General features: G+C 42.5%; 1 protein-coding gene across 1 annotated transcript in view; it reads left to right on the top strand.

The window, feature by feature from the left end:
- Positions 1-22,321, top strand: part of LOC126278169 (phospholipase A1-like) — a 286,583-nt gene extending 264,262 nt beyond the window's left edge. The window contains exon 6 of the mRNA XM_049978064.1: positions 20,876-22,321. Within this exon, the coding sequence (XP_049834021.1) occupies positions 20,876-20,933 (58 nt within the window). The 3' untranslated portion in view covers positions 20,934-22,321. The remainder of the gene's footprint in view (positions 1-20,875) is intronic.
- Positions 22,322-23,124: the final 803 nt, after the last annotated feature.

The following is a 23,124-nucleotide window of genomic DNA, read 5'->3' as shown; positions in this document are numbered from 1 at the left end:
CCATGATGTCAGTAAGAGGGTTGCACTGTCGATAACTGATAAGATATATCGGTAGCCCTCGGACAGAGGAAGGGTACCAACAAAATCGATATGGATGTGCTGGAAACTCCCCTTTGGGATGTCAAACTTGCCCAGAGGAAGTTTGGCATGACTGCCGACCTGGCTGTGCTGGCAGGACACATGCCCAGCTCCAAGTGTGACAGTCATGCTTCACACCAGGCCAAACAAAGCGCTCCGTAACCAGCCACATTGTGGCCCATGTCCCAGGGTGAGCTAAGCCATGCAAGGCGGTAAAGACCTTATGATGAAGGGTGGCAGGGAGCAGTGGGCGAAGTGTGTCTGTAGAGATGTCACAAAGGACAGGGATCGCCAAACGTCTGGGCAGGAGGTCTTTAGCAGGATTATGGATAGTGTCCATGAGTGTCCTGTGATCAGCATAGATCATGAAGGGTCGCCCCTCGTAGTCACTATGAAAATGTTTAATCACTTCATACACTGTGAGCAATTCACGGTCAAATGCCAACCACTTGCTCTGGCTCTTAGTCAGTTTCTTGGAAAAGAAGTGGAGGCTAGGTGGAGCCAGTGGTGTGTTGCTGTAAAACAGCGCCCACAGCTGAGACACTGACATCAGTCAGGATCAAGACCTCAGGATCAGTGTGGGTGAGTGTGACGGCTTTGACCAGGCCAGTTTTAAGGTTACTAAGAGTGTTGAGCATAGGTTGGATCCCCTCCAACTTCTGTTGTCCAGTGGTGTTCTTGCTGGAGAGAGTGTTGGTGAGAGCCATTTGGATGGAGGCAGCTTGAGGAATATGGCGGAAGTAAAAGTTTGTCATACTCAGAAAACGATGGAACTGAGCATAATCTTTGGGGAGAGGAAGTTTAAGTATGATTTCGACACGAGAACTCGTCAGTCAGGGGCCGTTGGCAGAGACGGAATGGCCAAGGAAGGTAACGGATGTGAAACATAGTTGAGATGCCATTGACAGTGAGGACCAAATGGACTGAAGTGAGGTGAACATGATGGTCTTCAGTGGAGGAAGAAAAGATAATGATATTGTCTAAGTAAGTGTAAGTAAAACGTAGAGGGAGCAAAATGGTATCAGTGAACTGCTGCCATATCTATGCAGCATTTTTTAATCCATAAGGAATGTAACAGTATTCAAATAGTATGAAAGGAGTGATGATGGCCATCTTTGGAATATCCGGTGGATGCATAGGAATCTGGTGATACACTTTGGAACAACCTAATATCGAGAAAAAGATAGAACCATGAAGCTACTGCATGAAATGTTGGATGTGTGGTATGGGGTAGTTATCGATAATAGTGCGTGCATTAAGGTACTTGTAGTCCCCACACATACAGAAGGAGCCATCCTTTTTTGGGAACAAGGTGAATAGGGTAAAACCAGTTGATATCGGAGGGGCAGAAGATGCCTGAAGCCAACACATCCTGAACGATCTCCTTAGCGTGCAGAAGTTTGAAACTGTTAAGGTGCCTGGCCTAATAACGAACAGGTGAGCCGATGGTGGTGCGAATCTTATGGCAAGTGCCATTACTGATGGCTGATAACTGCTTAGGGAAGTCAGCATGAGGGGCCAAGAAGATATCCACAGGCAACATTGGTTCACTGACCTTGATGAACTCAGGCAATGTAGGCAGGGTGTTGGCTGCAGTCGGCGACGGAAGGCACAATGCAGGAGTGAAGTGGTGCGAAGAATCTGGAGAGGTGCATGCAGATGTGTCACGGAGATTCGACCACAACGATGTGGAAAAACCAACAGGCGGTGGAATGCTCGACACTGGAGAAGTTTGGCGAGAAGACACTGTGGAGGCGTGTGCTGGGCTGCCTCACTGCGTAGCTGCAGATGGGTGATGTATGGTACACCATAGGCAATGTATGGTACACTGTGCATGTGACAATTCAGTGGAGACAGAGGCGATGCGGGCGCGTAAGTCATCATTCTGGGTGCGGAGTTTGTCGATCTGGGAGCGCATGTACGACAGATCAGAGGGCTGCGTGGTTGTGTGCTCGACCAGGGAAGCACACATGAAAAGCATAGCCAAGGAGGCGGATATCAAAGTGGTACTGAACTCGGTTGTGCATGCAACTGTAGAGCCAGACACATGGCAGAGCGTGGTGGCCTGCATGTCTGGTGAAAGTTTGTAATGGTGCAGAAAACCCAACCTGATCACAGGTTCATCCACATCGGCAGTGTGGAAGGTCCAAGGGAAGATGTGAACTGGTGAGAGGTGAAGCAACATCTTGATGGAGCCATGGACCACACTGGGAGAATGGCTGCCGGCAATCAAGATGAGGGTACAGGGGGATAGCATGTCGACAGTGTGCTGTGAAGGTACGTGCTGAGATGTGGCGCCTAAATGTGCCCACCAGCCTCATTTGGATAGGCGCAGGGAATGGAGCAGTTGTGGGCAGCACCCCATAAGTAGAGTGGAACCAGCGCAATGGGTAGGCCTTTTGGCAGCCCGGTGCGGTGCGGGCGAGGTTTGCGGCTGACTGCGACGGGCGCCGTCGTCGGAAATGCAGTGGATGTTCATGAGGTGGTCCACTAAGGCGAACCAAGTTTTTGAGTTGTGTTTTTGCAATGCAGGTAGCTTAGGGAGCCTGCCTGGTAACACATGTTGAGGCAGCACTGGCAGATGGAGATCGGTGGAGGCAGAGCACGATGCCTCCGACGCCAGAAGTGCAGTAGCGGTGAACACTGCATCGTCTGAGGTGTGGTTGGGGCGGTGGCTGCATACAGCACACAATATGGATTGGGCAGGCGTATAAGCTGGCAAGGTGTGTCCAATCAGCAAGTCTGATGACGAACATTGCACGGCCAGTGCCATTGCAAAAGCAGGCAGAAGACCGGCCCTGGTGGAGCCATGAGGTGGCAGACTCTGTAACTGGCGTGGGTTGAACGGCCAGCACTGTTACGAAAGCGAGCATAAGGCGGTCATGGTGCAACCACAGTGTGACAAGGAAACCGGCGTGGACGAGGCGACTAGCATCGCCGAAATGGCGTGCGAGAGGAGGGGGGGGGGGGCAGTGTTGCTGTGACACTATGAAAATGGGAATGTGCTACCCCATGCATAGAAATGTTCGGTTCACAGTCATGGTACTTTGCTGGCCCGTCAAACCATCCCGAAGGCAATGATGTACATAAAGGATAAACCACAATGTCTTCAACTGGAAGGTCCTCTAAGTTGTGGTTAGGTGATGTGCACTGTCCATGTTACGGCTGTACGGCTGTTGTGCTGCCATGCTGCGTAGCTGTCATGTTGAACCGGGTAAGGTTAGGTGGTTGCTGGCGCGGCTGGGCGTAAATAAATGTGCACTTTTAACCAAGTTCGAAGCACGTACACTTGTCCACTCATGGTCGCAAGTGGCCGAGTTGATGGGACTCGTTACACTTGCACTGAAAGACGCTAGTAGATCCATTGTGGCGGAAACAATGTGGGTGAATGACGAAAACAAGCGCAAATAACGCTGGACGAGGCGACGACAGTATCGGGGCCACCACTGTGGTTATCACGAAGGATTACTTAAGAGATAATATTGAAAAGACATTTATTGGTCACTTGTACATACAACAAAGAATGGCTGTTACACATCTGGGCACCAAAAGTTCACATGAGAACAACTAGTCCAAAGAAGGAAGGTGCCAAAGATAGGGCACTGTACGCCTGAGACGTCACAACTCCACCACTATCGCATGCTTTTTAGGTGATCAGACGGGAAGCATCAAATGCTTTCTTTCCCACCTAACATAGTATTCCAATTACAAACAAGGATGATGAAAATTTCTAAATTATATACAGGGAAATTTTTTTGAGTGAGATATGTGCGAGGCAAAAGCATACTGCAGGAATTTCACCGTATTGTTGAATACTGAAGCCACTGAAGATATTAATTACAGTCAGTCACCTGGTATCTCTTATCTCCTTCTTTGTCCTTGCAGTATGTAATAAGAAACAAGAAACCGTACGTTATTCATAAAAAAAATGATGATGAATTTTACAATTACGAGATGTAGGTAATTCAAACTGAACGGGAAAAAAATGGATTGAGGGAAGACTTGAACCAGCAAACCATGAGCTGCAGTGAGTCATCGAGCTGTTACAGTACCGATTCGGCTGTACTCCAACTTGCAGGTTTGTTACAACTGTATCCAATATACACTCCTGGAAATGGAAAAAAGAACACATTGACACCGGTGTGTCAGACCCACCATACTTGCTCCGGACACTGCGAGAGGGCTGCACAAGCAATGATCACACGCACGGCACAGCGGACACACCAGGAACCGCGGTGTTGGCCGTCGAATGGCGCTAGCTGCGCAGCATTTGTGCACCGCCGCCGTCAGTGTCAGCCAGTTTGCCGTGGCATACAGAGCTCCATCGCAGTCCTTAACACTGGTAGCATGCCGCGACAGCGTGAACGTGAACCGTATGTGCAGTTGACGGATTTTGAGCGAGGGCGTATAGTGGGCATGCGGGAGGCCGGGTGGACGTACCGCCGAATTGCTCAACACGTGGGGCGTGAGGTCTCCACAGTACATCGATGTTGTCGCCAGTGGTCGGCGGAAGGTGCACGTGCTCGTCGACCTGGGACCGGACCGCAGCGACGCACGGATGCACGCCAAGACCGTAGGATCCTATGCAGTGCCGTAGGGGACCGCACCGCCACTTCCCAGCAAATTAGGGACACTGTTGCTCCTGGGGTATCGGCGAGGACCATTCGCAACCGTCTCCATGAAGCTGGGCTACGGTCCCGCACACCGTTAGGCCGTCTTCCGCTAACGCCCCAACATCGTGCAGCCCGCCTCCAGTGGTGTCGCGTCAGGCGTGAATGGAGGGACGAATGGAGACGTGTCGTCTTCAGCGATGAGAGTCGCTTCTGCCTTGGTGCCAATGATGGTCGTATGCGTGTTTGGCGCCGTGCAGGTGAGCGCCACAATCAGGACTGCATACGACCGAGGCACACAGGGCCAACACCCGGCATCATGGTGTGGGGAGCGATCTCCTACACTGGCCGTACACCTCTGGTGATCGTCGAGGGGACACTGAATAGTGCACGATACATCCAAACCGTCATCGAACCCATCGTTCTACCATTCCTAGACCGTCAAGGGAACTTGCTGTTCTAACAGGACAATGCACATCCGCATGTATCCCGTGCCACCCAACGTGCTCTAGAAGGTGTAAGTCAACTACCCTGGCCAGCAAGATCTCCGGATCTGTCCCCCATTGAGCATGTTTTGGACTGGATGAAGCGTCGTCTCACGCGGTCTGCACGTCCAGCACGAACGCTGGTCCAACTGAGGCGCCAGGTGAAAATGGGATGGCAAGCCGTTCCACAGGACTACATCCAGCATCTCTACGATCGTCTCCATGGGAGAATAGCAGCCTGCATTGCTGCGAAAGGTGGATATACACTGTACTAGTGCCGACATTGTGAATGCTCTGTTGCCTGTGTCTATGTGCCTGTGGTTCTGTCCATGTGATCATGTGATGTATCTGACCCCAGGAATGTGTCAATAAAGTTTCCCCTTCCTGGGACAATGAATTAACGGTGTTCTTATTTCAATTTCCAGGAGTGTAGTTCGTCGGGAAACTTCGATACCGATTATCTCTGTAAACGTATGACAGACATTAAGAACAACCTATTTCTCAGCACTTTGTAACCGTGTTCCTCACGTATGTTTCACTACGGAACAGGAAGCAGCCTCAACATTTTCATATTGCGTTTTCAACAGCGCGACAGTCAGAGCGCAGTGTAGAGGCTGTGACTACAAGCGATTTTTAAAGAAAAACTACACAAATGAAACGTATTTAAAAAAAACATTGATGGCTGTTAATACATTTGAATATCTTAAATTTTCATTTAACGTAACTTAGTAATAATATATCTAACACCTAAGTAGGACCTACTTTTGAGAGCATAACAACACCAGTGTACGTGTGTTACGGCTTCTGACCAATTATCGCGTTTGTGTTTGTTTGCATCAGGTTTATTCTTATGATGAACGGAGTGTAACGTCTCCCAAGCGCCTACGGTTGAATAGGAGAAATCTCGAATTTTGGCGCGAAAGTGATCTGTTTGTTTGGAAGTTTCTAGGAAGCCAACAATATAGCAGTCACAGGAGGTAGGTGCATGTTATCAATTATTCGAAAGGACATTGATAATGGTACCTATACACTTGGCCTTGAAGAGGCGAACATTGACCTCCTTCCAATAAGGATACAATCAGTTCTCTTGTCATTTCCAGTAGCTCCCCGCACTATGGACCAGGAGTTGGAAAAGACTCGATCTCGAGGATACCTGCTTCCTGTGATGTCTCTTCAGTTCTTCTACAGACGCTTTGGCGTCCATCTGACCACTACAAACAAGAAGCGAGACTTACTACTCAACTGCACAGAGCGCCACTGAGTTGACTTTGACTACAGCACGCATGCCTCTGTTCTGTGCTGTGTGGTGTAGCAGTAAACGACACGTGGCAACTCGAGATGACAACACAGCTTGCAGTGATTTGTTCCTGAGGGTCTATAGCGACACTCTGTCTATAACCTCTGTCCGGATTTCAACTGTTGTCATCCGTCTATTTATCAAAGCCAGTGTGAGGCACTAACATACTCCTTGGACGCCCGAAAGAGTTGTACCAGGTACCTTACCGATGATCAACCCGCTTCTCGTAGAATCTCGTGAATTTAGTTAGAGCTGTATCGTAATGGAGAACTTAATGAATTTATGTCGAACATGGGTCTGTAACTCACAAGACGATAAAATAGGGATTTCATCAAACTACTGAATGTTCACTATAAAGTCCTGTTCATTACAATTTGCTGTCGACTTCAGTTAAACACGAGTACATAAGGACATTTATATTCGCTGAATAGCCGCGCGGGATTAGCTGAGCGGTCTTGGGCGCTCCAGTCATGAACTGTGTGGCTGGTCGCGGCGGAGGTTCGAGTCCTCCCTCGGGCAAGGGTGTGTATGTTTGTCCTTAGGATAATTTAGGTTAAATAGTGTGTAAGCTTAGGGACTGATGACCTTATCAGTTAAGTCCCATAAGATTTCACACACGTTTGAACATTTTTGAACAAGTTAGAACGGAATTAAAATAATAGCATCTCGTCAGAAGCTGGGTAGTGAGATTGAGGTGAGTGCGTTAAAAGTCACAAAACATCTGGGAGACCGATTAATTTCGCGGAAATCACACAGTGATTGTTAAACGGTAATCAAAGCTAGACAGAAAGAGCTACAGAAAGAATTGGACATGCATATATTGAGTTTGAGATTGCTAATAAATCTACTTGATTTAGAAAAGTAAAAACCCTAACGTCAACGTGAAAGCTCTGCATACATCCTGTCACATGGTTTGTGAACGCTGTAGAGGCGCAACATGCTTAGCGGTACCGTTGCCTGTAAGTGGCAGTTGTGGTGTCCGAATATTTCACGTCATCTGGCTTGTGCCAAACGCATCACTCTCAGAATCGAAGTCTCTCTCTCTTAGCTGAAGCATCTCCTGGCGATTCTTGGATGGAAAAAGTTCTATTGAGCGCTCCCAGTCAGAAAACAGTGTTTACTTGTGCATGATTTTGCGCACCAATGACGGTGATTCTTTTCAAGTGCCGACTAATCAGGTCCATTCCATACTCCAGTTAAACATGATTAACCTGTCATAAGAGCTTTTAGTGCTAAACGTAAGGAACAAGTAGCTCCTGACTCGCACTAGCTGTCCTATTCTGTGTTTCAGTCATCCAGGCCTTCTCCGCGTAGGTGCAGTGAGCACAAAATGCCGTGGCCGCTAGCTGCGCAGTCGTCTGGGGAAGCGTGGGTAGAGCGAGGCAGTGGTGCGGAGTCGCTCAGAGCGCTGTAGGCGAAATACCAAGCGCTGGATGGGAAATGCTTGTCTAAACTGAAGCTAACATTCATACTTTTGGTAAATATTAAGTAGGGCCCCTCCATGGCCGCACTTGCGTGGCGAAAATTCAAAAAGATCTGTCACCTTTTCTTTGGTTAGTATCTAAATAGAGTTCCGCCGAGAATGCAGCGATTTATTTTGGTCTGTTTTCTTTTTTTTTTAACCATCTGTAACTTTCAGAGAAGAGTCACGAGTTGGGGATTTTGAGTAAACCCTACATATTTCTCTTGTTGCCATGTTGAAATTTGCTTCTCTTCTCACAACTCAAAGGAGTTTACACAGTCTCACCTCACTAAGATGCTGTGCCAACACAATTGCGAGAGAATTCTGAATCAGTGGTTTATTAAGTTTATTAAGTGAGGAATTGACGAAACGTATGGTCAGCATCTTATGAAGACGCACATCCTCGGTACAGAATAAACGTATAATGACTACAAGTATGGTGTTCCAAAACCCACAGCATTTCTCGTTTCACTGGCTATCAATGACCCTTAAAAATTATATTCTTTCATTGGTAAAGTCTGTTGTTAGTGGAATAACAAGGAAGATAATGAAGTTTTGCTTAGTAAACCATACGGTAAAATACTCTCCTCTTTGTGGGCTACCTTTTTCCAAAATCTCTTTTCAGTATGTCAAACGGTTTACGAAATATGAGGAATGTTGTGGATGTTTCACTCTGGTTCTGTCGCTTGCGCAACGCGATCGCAAATGAGCGCGCTACATCAGATCAATTTTTCTCTAGGGTGGTAGCAGATAGAGACGTCCAACCAAGTATAAAGAAAAATTCAATATGTTAGCTAAATCAATATTATGTAAGATGCATCAAACGCAAAATTATAGCGACCGCTATTTTTCATTGCAAACTTTTCCCAATTCCACTGTGTCTAAATACCACAAAAACAATAAGTGTGTACATACCACAGTAACTAAGACCATTAACGAAATGATGGGTACATCATAATGAACCTGACTTACAAAGCTACAAGTAAAGCAAAAATGAAATTTCTTACCGAATAGTTCTTGTAAATGTGTTTGAGAAACATTGTAAGGCTTGCGCGTTGATTCTGTCATCGCCCACCGGCCGAAAGGTGGCAAACACTGTTCAGCCTCCCCTTCTGAACAAACGAATGAATCCGCCCGACCTTAGGACGAAAACTTGCCACTGCGCGAACTACACAGCGAACTTTCTTCTCCCACTCTAGGTTTTATTGGTATTGTCTAACTGCAGCCATTCTTACTATTTCGTAACAGAACCAACAACAAGGCAATGAGGACCAGGATGGCCTACTGTCTCACATCACTTCAGAGATTTTTGTCTTCTTATTGCTTTGGGTCTAGAGTTTCCCAGGATACTAATTTCCTGCAAAGGGCAGAGGGCCGTGATGCTGCAATCCCCTAATGTCTGTTCGCGGCGCATCTCTTTAGCGCCATCGGACTACTCGCGCTAAAGCACAATACAATAGTCTTCCGTCGTTTAGGACACAACAAAGATGGTGCATCTTTGCTTGCTCTTAATTTTCCACCTGCGCCTCTCATTCCTGCTTTGGAAAAGACTCTTAAAGACTGGACACTGGATGTCTCCCTGTTTGGCAGGCTTCAACTCAACCTGTACTCAGTAAGATTACCAATTACATTTACACAGATCTCCAGAAGAATTTAATATGGAATTATAGCAACTGTATGTTTCAATCAGTGACATTAACTTTAATCATATAGTATTCTCCATTCTAACTTGGGTTTAATCCATATCGGATGGGCTTACTAATTTATTGGAATCTAATTATGGCCCATGACCGTTTCGACAGAAACGGTCGCATAACACCAGTCGGTCAATCCTACGGTCTTCACGTGATGTAGTCTTGTTGAAAAGTCCCATGCCTACCGTTCGTGCCACACTGTTGTGCTGAATACACCTCGTCACCACTTTTTCTGTTGTCTTTGCACTACATAAGAAAAATGAACGATCTGTCGTTATGATGCTCCCATGACACTCACGCAATTCGACCTCTCTCAAAGGCCGAAAGACGGTGATAAGTGCACAAACATTAGCACACCAATCAGCAATCATGTACGCACATCATTCTTCTGCTGTAGGAATATCTCCAATGAGGATAAAATTTTAATCAACGTACCCTACTGATACCGAAATACTACAGTATTAATTTGGTAGCATTTAATCAGCGTGTTCACGCCGCAACACTTTCAGTTTCCATCGGTGTATTATTACCTTATTTTATATTGTAATTGCTTACAGTGCAAAGCCACATCACCTCATGTCAGCATAGAGTACGAATATCTTTGGTGTAATCATTCATATGCACAAAACAGAATTTTTGTCTCCTGTTCATTGGTTCCATCGTCATATGACTGTGGTTACGACGTAAGGTTTGCCTGTAACTGCACTGCAGAATATGAATCTCATTACATCACTGGTACAGACAGATCCCACTCACAAGTTTAGTGGATTTTGTACTTGCATTTGATATATAGAATGAACTTGGCTTAAACTATGAAGTGATAAATGCAACGGCATTTCACGTGTTTGAGACATGTGTCACAGTTTACTTCTAGCTTATTAATTTGGTATAGAAAAAGAAGAGATAGCTACTGCTAGTTTTTTGATTTTGTACTCTAATTCACTGTATTGTAGAGTATATGTTTTAAGAAATTACACGTTAAGAAACGGCTTACGAGTAAGCCAAAATGAAAGGGTCCCGACATCAAAATTTGGAGCTACAACATGCAGAAAATTAGCGAGTGAGGACTCTATAGAAAATTCTAGGAAATTATTATGATTTTAATGTCTGTTGCACATGTATAATCTTCGAGCATCCTTAAGAAAACGAAAGTACTAATCACACATCAGTTCTCCACGTTACAGTTTTCGATTACTATGTCTTCAAAATAAGCCCAATGGTTTGGAGATCTGTCTAATCCGGAGGTAATGGCTCAGTAAGCCATTTATAAATCTTGTCTGAAAATGTGAATTGCCCAAGATGTGTATACATTCGTCACACTGACTGGCATCGTAGCCCCACGCTGCGAAATTATCTAGAACATGTCTCATTTTTATTGCTCATAAAGACACATAAAATAGCCCTACTAACTCTATTTCACTTCATCTAAATATTTTTCAAAACATAAAACGCCTGTTACTAGAATGATAACTGTGGTTACATCTTTGTAGTACATACTTATCCATGAAACAATTTTTTCCTCCTTTGACGTATTTCGAGTAACATCCAGAACAGCAACTATTATTCACTACTGCTATTGCTAATCGTGAAATGTGCAAGGACAGATCAAAAGAGCGTAATACTAAAATTTCTGGTCTTAGCTCAAAATTTAAACAAACAGCTTTTAAACAGGAGTCACATGACAACTCCGGTTTTGAGGGCGACGTGCACTTTACGGTACGTAGATATTTCTAAATTAAACCTCTTATATCGGGTGTCCTTCCTAAGAGTCGTCAAGCACATTTTCTCTGATCTTTCGGCAGGTGTTCGCAATTTCATTTTTTAAATGTGTAACGAGAGTCAGCCCAAACAAATACTGTTCATCACGTCTTTCACGCGACCCCCACGTTCATAAAAAGCATCGTCTTGTTTCAGTAAAAAAAAAAAATAGTGTCCCTGTTAGTACACAACAGTAAAATAAAAAACGCTGCACTAGTCTGGGGCCACTATATCGAATACCCACATAAAAATTCCGCTTTAAAAGTAATTTTGTTTGTAATGGGCAACAAACGGATGCTTTCTGTCGACACATGGCGGCACGTCGAAGACGTCATGAGGAGTATGTTTTTGGGCTGACTTCAGGTACACTTTGCAAAAACGAAATTGCAAATATCTGCGGAAACACAGGAGAAAATTCGCCTGGCGACTCTTTGGTACACCCTGTACTTGATGTCTATATACATAATTCATGCCTAAAGAGTGGTTTAATATACATTAAAAATAACCAAAATTTTTACATGTATATATGCATTAAAAAGTCTAGGAACATGGGCAAATTCCGGAAACGAGCACTACACTGTAGAAAATAGGTATTAGAAATAGGTCAGTCATGATCTTAAAAGGACTGAACCAGTACTAAGGAAAAAATCCTTACAGACTTTTTAACATTTTTCTACGAGTGTAGCCGGTGCGAATTTCGCCTTGCTAAGTTTGCTATACAGATGGTGCTGATTCCACCTTACTAACAAGTATTTGTTGTATTTACATCAGTAACTTTTAAAATTACAACACCAGAGAAGTATAGCAAATACCAGAACTTTACTTGATACAATGTATATGGTACAATAGGAAGAACGAACAATTAAATTTGTTGGTGAGATGGGGGTGCATAGGGAGCGATATTTAAAGCACATAGCTGCCACATTTGGAAACAGCTATCTCTAACCTGAATGGAAATCGAATTGATCTGAGTTTGGTTGACAGATAAGGGTACATCATTCTATGCTATTTCAACTCTATTTCAGAGTTCATAAATCGAGATGTTTTGGAAGTAGTTGCCATCCAATGCCACAGCAACCAATGAACAGAAGTTTTCGATGGGTGAAAGTTCTAAGGAAAGTGATGGTCAGGGCAACAGCTGAACACCCTCTGTATCGAAGTAGGTAAGCACGAAACGACTAGTGCACAGCTACTAGCCTTAAACCCTATACATACAATGCCTGCTGTTCATATTATCGTCTATATGAACCGGAGGCACTGTTGTGTACCCAGTGACTCCCCATACCATCACTCCATGTGCGGGACCCTATGACAATGATGAACGTTGTTGTTGTTGTGGTCTTCAGTCCTGAGACTGGTTTGATGCAGCTCTCCATGCTACACTATCCTGTGCAAGCTTCTTCATCTCCCGGTACCTACTGCAACCTACATCCTTCTGAATCTGCTTAGTGTATTCATCTCTAAGTCTCCCTCTACGATTTTTACCCTCCACGCTGCCCTCTAATACTAAAGTGGTGATTCCTTGATGCCTCAGAACATGTCCTACCAACTGGTCCCTTCTTGCAGTCAAGTTGTGCCACAAACTTCTCTTCTCCCCAACCCTGTTCAATACTTCCTCATTAGTTATGTGATCTACCCATCTAATCTTCAGCATTCTTCTGTAGCACCACATTTCGAAAGCGCTTCTATTCTCTTCTTGTCCAAACTATTTATGGTCCATGTTTCACTTCCATACATGGCTACACTCCATACAAATGCTTTCAGAAATAACTTCTTGACACTTAAATCTATACTCGATGTTAACAAATATCTCTTCTTCAGAAACACTTTCCTTGCCATTGCCGGTCTACATTTTATATCCTCTCTACTTCGACCATCATCAGTTATTTTGCTCCCCAAATAGCAAAACTCCTTTACTACTTTAAGTGTCTCATTTCCTAATCTAATTCTCTCAGCATCAACCGACTTAATTCGACTCCATTCCATTATCTTTGTTTTGCTTTTGTTGATGGTCATCTTATATCCTCCTTTCAAGACACTATCCATTCCATTCAACTGCTCTTCCAAGTCCTTTGCTGTCTCTGACAGAATTACAATGTCATCGGCGCCCTCAAAGTTTTAATTTCTTCTCCATGGATTTTAATACCTACTCCGAATTTTTCTTTTGTTTCCTTCTCTGCTTGCTCAATATAGGGATTGAATAAGATCGGGGAGAGGCTAGAACCCTGTCTCACTCCCTTCCCAACAACTGCTTCCCTTTCATGTCCATCGACTCTTATACCTGCAATCTGGTTTCTGTACAAATTGTAAATAGCCTTTCGCTCTCTGTATTTTACCCCTGCTACATTCAGAATTTGAAAGAGAGTATTCCAATCAACATTGTCAAAAGCTTTCTCTAAGTTTACAAATGCTAGGAACGTAGGTTTGCCTTTCCTTAATCTAGCTTCTAAGATAAGTCGTAGGGTCAGTATTGCCTCACGTGTTCCGTTATTTCTACGGAATCCAAACTGATCTTCCCCGAGGTCGGCTTCTACTAGTTTTTCCATTCGTCTGTAAAGAATTCTTGTTAGTATTTTGCAGCTGTGGCTTATTAAACTGATAGTTCGGTAATGTTCACATCTGTGAACACCTGCTTTCTTTGGGATTGGAATTATTATATTCTTCTTGAAGTCTGAGGATATTTCGCCTGTCTCATACATTTTGCTCACCAGATGGTAGAGTTTTGTCAGGACTGGCTCTCCCAAGGCTGTCAGTAGTTCTAATGGAATGTTGTCTACTCCCGGAGCTTTGTTTCGACTCATGTCCTTCAGTGCTCTGTCAAACTCTCACGCAGTATCATATCTCCTATTTCATCTTCATCTACATCCTCTTCCATTTCCATAATATTGTCCTCAAGTACATCGCCCTTGTGTGACCCTCTGTATACTTCTTCTACCTTCCTGCTTTTCCTTCCTTACTTAAAACTGGTTTTCCATCTGAGCTCTTGATATTCATACAAGTAGTTCTCTTTTCTCCAAAGGTCCCTTGAATTTTCGTGTAGGCAGTATCTATCTTACACCTAGTGAGATAAGCCTCTAAATCCTTACATTTGTCCTCTAGCCATGCCTGATTAGCTATTTTGCACATCCTGTCGATCTCGTTTTTGAGACGTTTGTATTCCTTTTTGCCTACTTCATTTTATATTTTCTCCTTTCATCAATTAAATTTGTTACCCAAGGATTTCTACTAGTCCTCTTCTTCTTACCTACTTGATCCTCTGCTGCTTTCACCACTTCATCCCTCAAAGCTACCCATTCTTCTTCTACTGTATTTCTTTCCTCCATTCTTGTCAAGTGTTCCCTTATGCTCTCCCTGAAACTCTGTACAACCTCTGGTTCTTTTAGTTTATCCAGGTCCCATCTCCTTAAATTACCACATTTTTGCATTCTACAGTTCATAACCAATAAACTGTGGTCAGAGTCCACATCTGCCCCTGGAAATGTCTTACAATTTAAAACCTGGTTCCTAAATCTCTGTCTTACCATTATATAATCTATCTGAAACCTGTGAGTATCTCCAGGCTTCTTCCATGTATACAATCTTCTTTTATGATTCTTGAACCAAGTGTTAGCTATGATTAGGTTGTGCTCTGTGCAAAATTCTACCAGGTGGCTTCCTCTTTCGTTTCTCACCCCCAATCCATATTTACCTACTACGTTTCCTTCTCTCCCTTTTCCTACACTCGAATTCCAGTCACCCATGACTATTAAATTTTCGTCTCCCTTCACTATCTGAATAATTTCTTTTATTTCATCATACATTTCTTCGTCATATGCAGTGCTTGTAGGCATATAAACTTGTACTACTGTGGCAGCCGTGGGCTTCGTATCTATCTTGGCCACAATAATGCGTTCACTATGCTGTTTGTAGTAGCTTACCCGCATTCCTATTTTCCTATTCATTATTAAACCTACTCCTGCATTACCCCTATTTCATTTTGTGTTTATAACCCTGTAGTCACCTGACCAGAAGTCTTGTTCCTCCTGCCACCGAACTTCACTAATTCCCACTATATCTAACTTTAACCTATCCATTTCCCTTTTTAAATTTTCTAACCTACCTGCCCGATTAAGTGAACTGACATTCCACGCTCCGATACGTAGAACGCCAGTTTTCTTTCTCCTGATAACGGCATCCTCTTGAGCATTCCTCGCCCGGAGATCCGAATGGGGGACTATTTTACCTCTGAAATGTTTTACCCAAGAGGACGCCATCATCATTCAACCATACCGTAAAGCTGCATCCACTCGGGAAAAATTATCGCCGTAGTTTTCCTTACTTTCAGCCGTTCGCAGTATCAGCACAGCAAGGCCGTTTTGGTTAGTGTTACAATGCCAGATCAGTCAATCATCCAGACTGTTGCCCCTGCAACTACTGAAAAGGCTGCTGCCCCTCTTCAAGAACCACACGTTTGTCAGGCTGGCCTCTCAACAGATGCCCCTCCGTTGTGGTTGCACCTACGGTACGGCTATCTGTATCGCTGAGGCACGCAAGCCTCCACACCAACGGCAAGGTCCATGGTTCATGGGGGTGGGGGTGGGGGGGACAATGATGAAACTGCCCTGATAAGGTTCATTCACAGCGGAGCCTTCTGTGAACACATCCATAGTGATACTGTATGCAGATCTGGGACTTGTATGAAATATACGATGTGGTGCCACTCCTGTAAGCAGCATTGCCTTGGTCGCACCACTGTCGGCACGCCCTCTCTAATGCCGTCTCAAGGGAAGTGCAGCAAGTGACTGCCTGTGGTGCTTCAGAGGCCATCATACTTTTGGTGGGATACTTGTCTTGTTTGCAAACAAACCCATTTGCACACACGAGATACGTGACATGGCTATACAGTCCTGCCCGGTTAAGTCAACAGTCTGTCTTAAAGGTACTAGTCGCTTGGGGACGTTGAGATCCAGCATGGCATTGAATATGGCCTTCCTGAATTATTTGTATTCAAATGACAGTCGAGGGATCCCGACAAATGCAAGCAGCAACACTTTATAGCAAGAAAACGCCATCTCGATAGGCTGCGATCCTGACCTTGCCCCTGTTCGTAGACATTGCTTCTTCTTACATCAAGTATAGCACGACCTTCTCACGAGCGGACAACATTCAAACACGATTTCTAAACGAGAAAACGGCTACAAAATCTTTCCTTATGAAGGGTGTAGATGCGTTAGTTCTACTTCCTTTGTGTGGTTGCAGTGAAATGCTAATCGTTTGTACGAGAGTCATTCGGAAAGTAGGGTCCAATTGGTCGCGAAATGGAAGTCACTGTGAAAAGCAAAAATATTTTATTTGCAACAGTTAGCTACACCTTCCAGCTACTTCTTTACATAGTCGCCACTCCGACTTAGCAACTGGTCATAGCATTGTACCAACTTTCCAATCCCCTCGTCATAGAAGACAGCTGCCTGTGCCGTCCGCCAATTCTCTACTCTGGTCTACAGCCAACTGTTGTCTTCATAGCGAGCGGTTCATGTGAAACTAAGGGCTACCCGATTATGGGCTGTATTGTGGGTGAAGAAACACTTCCCACTGAGAACACTCGGGAACTTCTTCATTGCCTCTGTAGAGTCCAGCTGAGAGCTGTCATGAAGAAAGCAATGCATGACAGTTATGTTATGTAGGCTCCATGACATAAGGCGAAATTTCTCACCAGGTCCTCATATGTAACAGAATACATTATTTTCTAGACATATTTAACTGCTCACTGTGCGCTCAGAAATGTAAAGAGCAATGTGCCGTGATCGACGGGCATACTAGAGACATTGTGCAACAGGTATGTGCAAACTTTCATCAGGTTCTCATTGTGGTTTCCATTTCACACTCGATTGGACCTTACTTTCCAAATAGCCCTTGCATATCCAAGCATATACTGACATGGCCTTCATGCCAGTTTGATATTTGTTGTATGTCACTTATATACTGCTGAAAAAATGCAACACCCTCAAGGATGAGGTCGTTTCATTGACAAGTGAGGTGCAGGTTCTTCAATATAGTACTCTGCCCAAGCAGACATCAGAATGTCCAAAGGTTCTGACCAATTCTGTGTCGTCCTCAGCCGATAGGTGTTACTGGATGCAGATATGAAAGGGCATGTGGCCAGCACATTGCTCTCATGACTGTTGTCACTTTTCATGACGGAGCTGCTACTTCAAATGCAAGTAGCTTCTCAATTGGCCTCAAAAGGGGTGAATGCAACCTGCTTTCCAACGGGGCTTGGCAGACCTAGATGGTTACCCATCCTAGTGCTAACAAAGCCCAATAACACTTAAACTTCGGTGGTCTGACAAGAACCAGTGTTGACACTGCAGCAAGGCCGTTGTCTACATCACAATTGAAAATTCAGACCAAACGAAACTAATATACAACAGTTAACAGTGCCAAAGCAGTCACATGAGTACACATTGTACCTCTCTCTGGCGACAGCACAGGCTTGTACTCTCACATAAAAAAGATCATAAAGATGCGGAACTATATCCTGCAGGAGACTGTTCCAAGTATCTTGCATCTTTTGTTGCAATTCGACTATGGTTCTTGTAGGCTATGGACAACGAGTAAATTCCTGCTTCACCATGTCCCATGCATATTCAATTGGTGGCAGATCTGTTGATCTTATAAGCCAGAGCATTTGCCATACGGTGCAAAGAGCACATTGCGTTGCAGCAGCCATATGTGGACTGCGTTGTCGTCCTGAAAGAGCACATCACCATCCAGTCGAAGAAATGGCAGTAACATGAGGATAACAACCTGTGCAATGTAGCAGGCGCTGGTTATTTTACTCTGCTGAAACACCAAATGTGACTACAAGTTCTAAATGACTCACCCCCCCCCCCCCCCACACACACACACCATGAAGCCAAGAGTGGGATTGTGTGTCGTCACTGTTGTGGGTGGATGTATTCTTGAAGATGCAGCTCACCTGGTCTACGCCATACACATGTACATCCATCACTCACAGACAGACAGAAACTTCTCTTATCACAGAAGACAACAGAGTACCATTCCATTATTCAGTCAATTCTTTCACACAATAGGGTAGCCATGCTTGGCAGTACCATGCACATATGATCTTAATCTTGCTGCAAGCAGACAGTTCCCAATGGTCCCTGATGACGCAGCAGCTGCAATGCGTGCCTAATTTCATGCCTGGATGATGTTCAGATGGCCACTGCTGCTTGCAGGATGAGTAGCTCTTGATGTGTGTGTATATACAACATAAGACTTCCAGAATGTGATCTAAAGATGTGGATATTTTCCATAGACTACTGTTGAAAGCAGCAGCTCACCACCAGTCCATTATATCCTTCATGTGCAGCAATCTGTCGATACCTCCATCTAGCTTACCACAGGTCCACAAGGCATCCCCATTCAAATGGGTAAAGTTGTTCAGCTGGAATGTATATTCATCTGGAGGGCATGGTCGTAACCAATAATGAATGTTGGAAACACTGCTCACCTCTAAACCCAGCACAGTTATTGCCTGCTGAGTCAAACAAAATTCACGCAGACAGGCCTCTAGCGCCATCTGATCTCCAATGACTGAGCACAATCCTTTCAGGTGTTTCATTTTCTTTTCCGGCAGTGTGTAACATTTCAATTTTAATGGCTATCTGTCCATTACAATATGCAAGTAAATATTTTTCAAATTAACCAAAATAAAAGCCTCTCTTTTGTTTGCAATAGTATTTTTTTAACTTAAAATGTTCTCTCCATTTCACATTATACAACAGAGAAGAACTTCAATGCAGTAATGTCATTTTGAGAATAGTCCTTTAAACATAGCTCTGATTTCTCTGCTAACATTGAGCTGACATCACAAATATAATGTACCCCACATTTTGTTTTACTGCCTTGAGTTTCAAGGTACCATGTTGCTCCTCCTTGTTACTGGAATCGTATATTTCTGGAGCAAGCATCAGAGGAAATCCTGTTTGCTCCAGTCATTTAATTGCTGAATTGTGAACTTTTATATACAAATGGGTTCTGAATTCTTGGTTCCTCAGAGGCTGTAATGGCAATCTGGGCACTGTACGATTTCTCTAGGTTCAAGGCAGGCTAAAGCCTTGTGAAAATTATAACATTAGACATACAGATATTTATAGCTTCATTAGCAGAGCTCGCTTTCTGTGATCTGCCTCTTTCCTTGTTAAGTTCAACAGTATAGAAGAGTTGTTTCACAAACTAAAATATAAAGTGCAAAAAAAACTGGCACACTTTCTTCATTGTCTGGACCTTACATGTCAACAGGCTATAGTGTGCATTTCATAGGAAGGTGTGTCTCTGCAGAGGCAGAAAGAGAGAAGGGGGAGTGGAGAGGGAAGGAGGGAGTGAGACTGAAACAAGGAGGGTATCAGTTGTTATATACACTCTCAACAATATTTGGCTATTTCTTTAAAATTCACAAACATAAGAACTGAAATTTTACTGTATATGAACTTTAAGTATTTATAAATAATATTTTCACATTAAAAACCAATATGACATAGCTATACACACTTGCAAAAATTAGTTCTCTTCGCATTTCACATCATATGAAATACTATAGACAAAAACTTATGTTGGCTTAGCAACAAAAATTTCAGAAATAGATCAGAGTTATTTGAAAAATGAAAAGATTTGGTACAAGGAAACCTTGGTCTCCACAGATCCATTATAGAGATAATCTTTATGTTACCAGAGTAACTGTGTTCTTCTGAGAGTGGGGGCACAACCTTTCAAATTACTAGTATGGAATATTATACTATTACAACGTTTTGACACTGACCTTTAACGTTAGTTCTGTAATGCCAAATCAACCATGAAACTATTTAGTTTGAGGCTCACCATTATGTTATTGAAGTAAGGAATAAATATAAATCTAAGTCAGTGTCTTTTTGACTGAAAATTAAGAACAGTACAGTGTTTCTACATTGCCATCTGGACAATATCTTAATGTAGGTGATTTGTGTTGGTCTGTCTTCAAACTTTATGTGCTGCAGTCACAGATGTAAATCTATGGATGAGTGCAGAACCTACTTTACAAATTTAATGAAGTGTTTGTGTTGTTTGGGATGTTTATGGGACGATGAGAATGAAAAAAGAGAAATCTTCTTCTTGGAATACATCCTCCTCCTCCAGGAAAGTGCCAAGTTAGCTGCCAATGGACAGATTACATCAATGTCTCCCACCAAGTGATCCAAAACATGTTAGCAGCCCAGGGAAAAATTGTCCACTAATTTGCAATTGACAAGAATGAGAGAACAGGAACAACCCATATCACATGTTAGTGTAATGTTATGTTACAAAATGGAGCCCTAAACTCATGAATGAAATACATAGCAGTTAAACGTGCAGAAAATTTACTTGTCTGTAACTCTTGTAAATCTGGGAATTAAAAATTCTAGTATATGTAAATTGATATCTGGATGTTTCCAATATGTTTATAAAAACCAGTTTCTCAATTCTCTTTTCAGAGTGACGGGCACCTACTGTGTGAGTATCACACATGGAAGGGACTGCAAATTTGACTGAGTGTGATGCAGTCCTTAGCATTGTTTTACAATGAAATGTGAAGGCAGCAGCATCGACTGTTTGTTGGAGGAGACCACATCTGCTTATGCCAGATGCCCAGTAAATGGTTGTATTTATTCAGTTTAGTCTGCTGACTTAGTGAAATGCAGATTTTCGATGTTGCTCATAACAGCTGTTCAGTGGTGGCAACAGCTTGAAAATCTCCTTTGTCACCTAAGTACTGGACCAAGATCAAAAGAACTTTCCAGTTAACTATGTATTAAAATGTGCATAGAAACATTTTCTGGTTAACATTAGCATTAATCATCAAAAATTGTAAAACAAGTTGTCACTGCTTACCAGAGTTCTAGCCTAGTTCAGTGGACACCCTCCATTGATGAAAATATCTTCAACTTTAATGAAGAAGAGAGGGAATAGACAGTGTCTTTCATTCATATTTAAAATGTGTATGTTTAGCCAAGTTCTTCACTTGAGTCATCCTGTGAAAAGGATCACAGTATTACCTTGCCACTATATACCTTTTGTATCATAATATTTTCACCACATATATTTAAATGGTAATGGAAGCTCTTTAAGTAACAACCAATTATATCTAATCAATCAAAATACAATTTTAACTGAATTTAATGAAAGTGAATTACTCAAACTTGCTTCTTGTCTGAGATCACAGATAGGTATTCCAACAAATAAAAATGAAACATTGTTGAAATTATAAAGTTTGACAAATTATGTTACATTAAAATGAAACAAACAAAAGAAATTAATTTAAAGTAGATTTATTTTCAACAAACAGATCTCATTTGTATACTTTTCATAGCTGCACCGTTTGGTAATTTTATAGAATCCATTACTGTAATTTGAGAAAGATAAACTATAAAATAAGTAATTATGTATTTATCATAGTAAGGAAAAATAAGTATAGATATGACTAAGGAGAATCATTTGTTGAGCTGTCATGGATGACATTTTAGGCTAGATTCAGTTTATGTTCTTCACTACTTCAGACACATTTGCTGCTTTGAAAGATGCTAACTTGTTTCATGTGCAGGAACTCATCAACATTTTGCACAACTTGGCTGGAGTGCTAACAAGAACTGGAGTTTGGTGGCTTAGATGTGGTTGCTGTAATGAAGTTCCTGTTTTTTCTACCTCTTAAGTTATATGCCTGAAGGTGTTTCATTACATGACAATTACGGGAATTGGCCTCATTGCCAAGAGATTACATCATAATTTACTACATTCTCATTTTTTCCTGAACTGTGTGTACTGCAGTACTATTATAAAAAAGAATGAGTTTTATAAATGAAGTATGAGATCTAGGTGTGCTCAGTATGTATGAATATTAAATTATTCATGTTGATATGCTGAAAATAAAATGTACTCCATCAGATTAATGTCTTTCTAAATGTCCAAAGATACTTTAGTTTCAATGTTGTGATTCTGATCTTCTGTGAAGTGTAAGATTACGTGTGCTACAAAAATGTTATGTTCTGTTGATGTTTTCTTATATCTAAATATTCTATATAAAAAGTCATAGACAGATACTAAAAGTAAATGTAATTAAACTAAATAAATGTAAGAAAACTTGAAAATTTTTCTCTCTTATATATTTCTTATGCTATTCTGGCAAACCCTGCAATGCCTCACGTAGGGCCTTACCTATGTAAAGGAGGAAAGAGTTTATAAACTTAAAAGATTGTACCTTAGAAATGGAGCTAAACACATCTCCTTAAGATCTGATCACATCTATTTCTTTTATATTTCAGTGAGATACCATAGATTAACTGTATGTTGCCGATGACATAATTTTTTTATCATGGATTCAACATGAACTGCTTTCCGTGTATTCTCCCCCTTGGCACACAGGACATCTGATGATGGTCTAAGGATTGAAACTGGTTGCACAGATTCAGGATATAAACTATCATGTTTTTAAGTGCTTAGAAAATGTGGGCATCATATTCACACAATATGTTAAGAATAACACAAAAAATTATAATTCTGAAACAAGAAAATAAACAAATAGAAAACCACATTGGATATAAACAGAAACCAAAAGCCAACAAATTAAGGACAATTGCAGTTTAGCGTCATCAGAAAAAGGGATGTACTCAGTGAGTAGCAGAGCAGGGGAGCTGCCTACTACCTCAAGAAGAAAGTACTTATAAATTGAACTTGCATCCTACTGTGT

The sequence above is a fragment of the Schistocerca gregaria genome, chromosome 6 (assembly GCF_023897955.1).
Source record: "Schistocerca gregaria isolate iqSchGreg1 chromosome 6, iqSchGreg1.2, whole genome shotgun sequence".
NCBI lineage: Eukaryota > Metazoa > Arthropoda > Insecta > Orthoptera > Acrididae > Schistocerca > Schistocerca gregaria.
The sequence above is the reverse complement of the archived record's forward strand: the minus strand, read 5'-3'. Positions and strand labels throughout refer to the sequence as shown.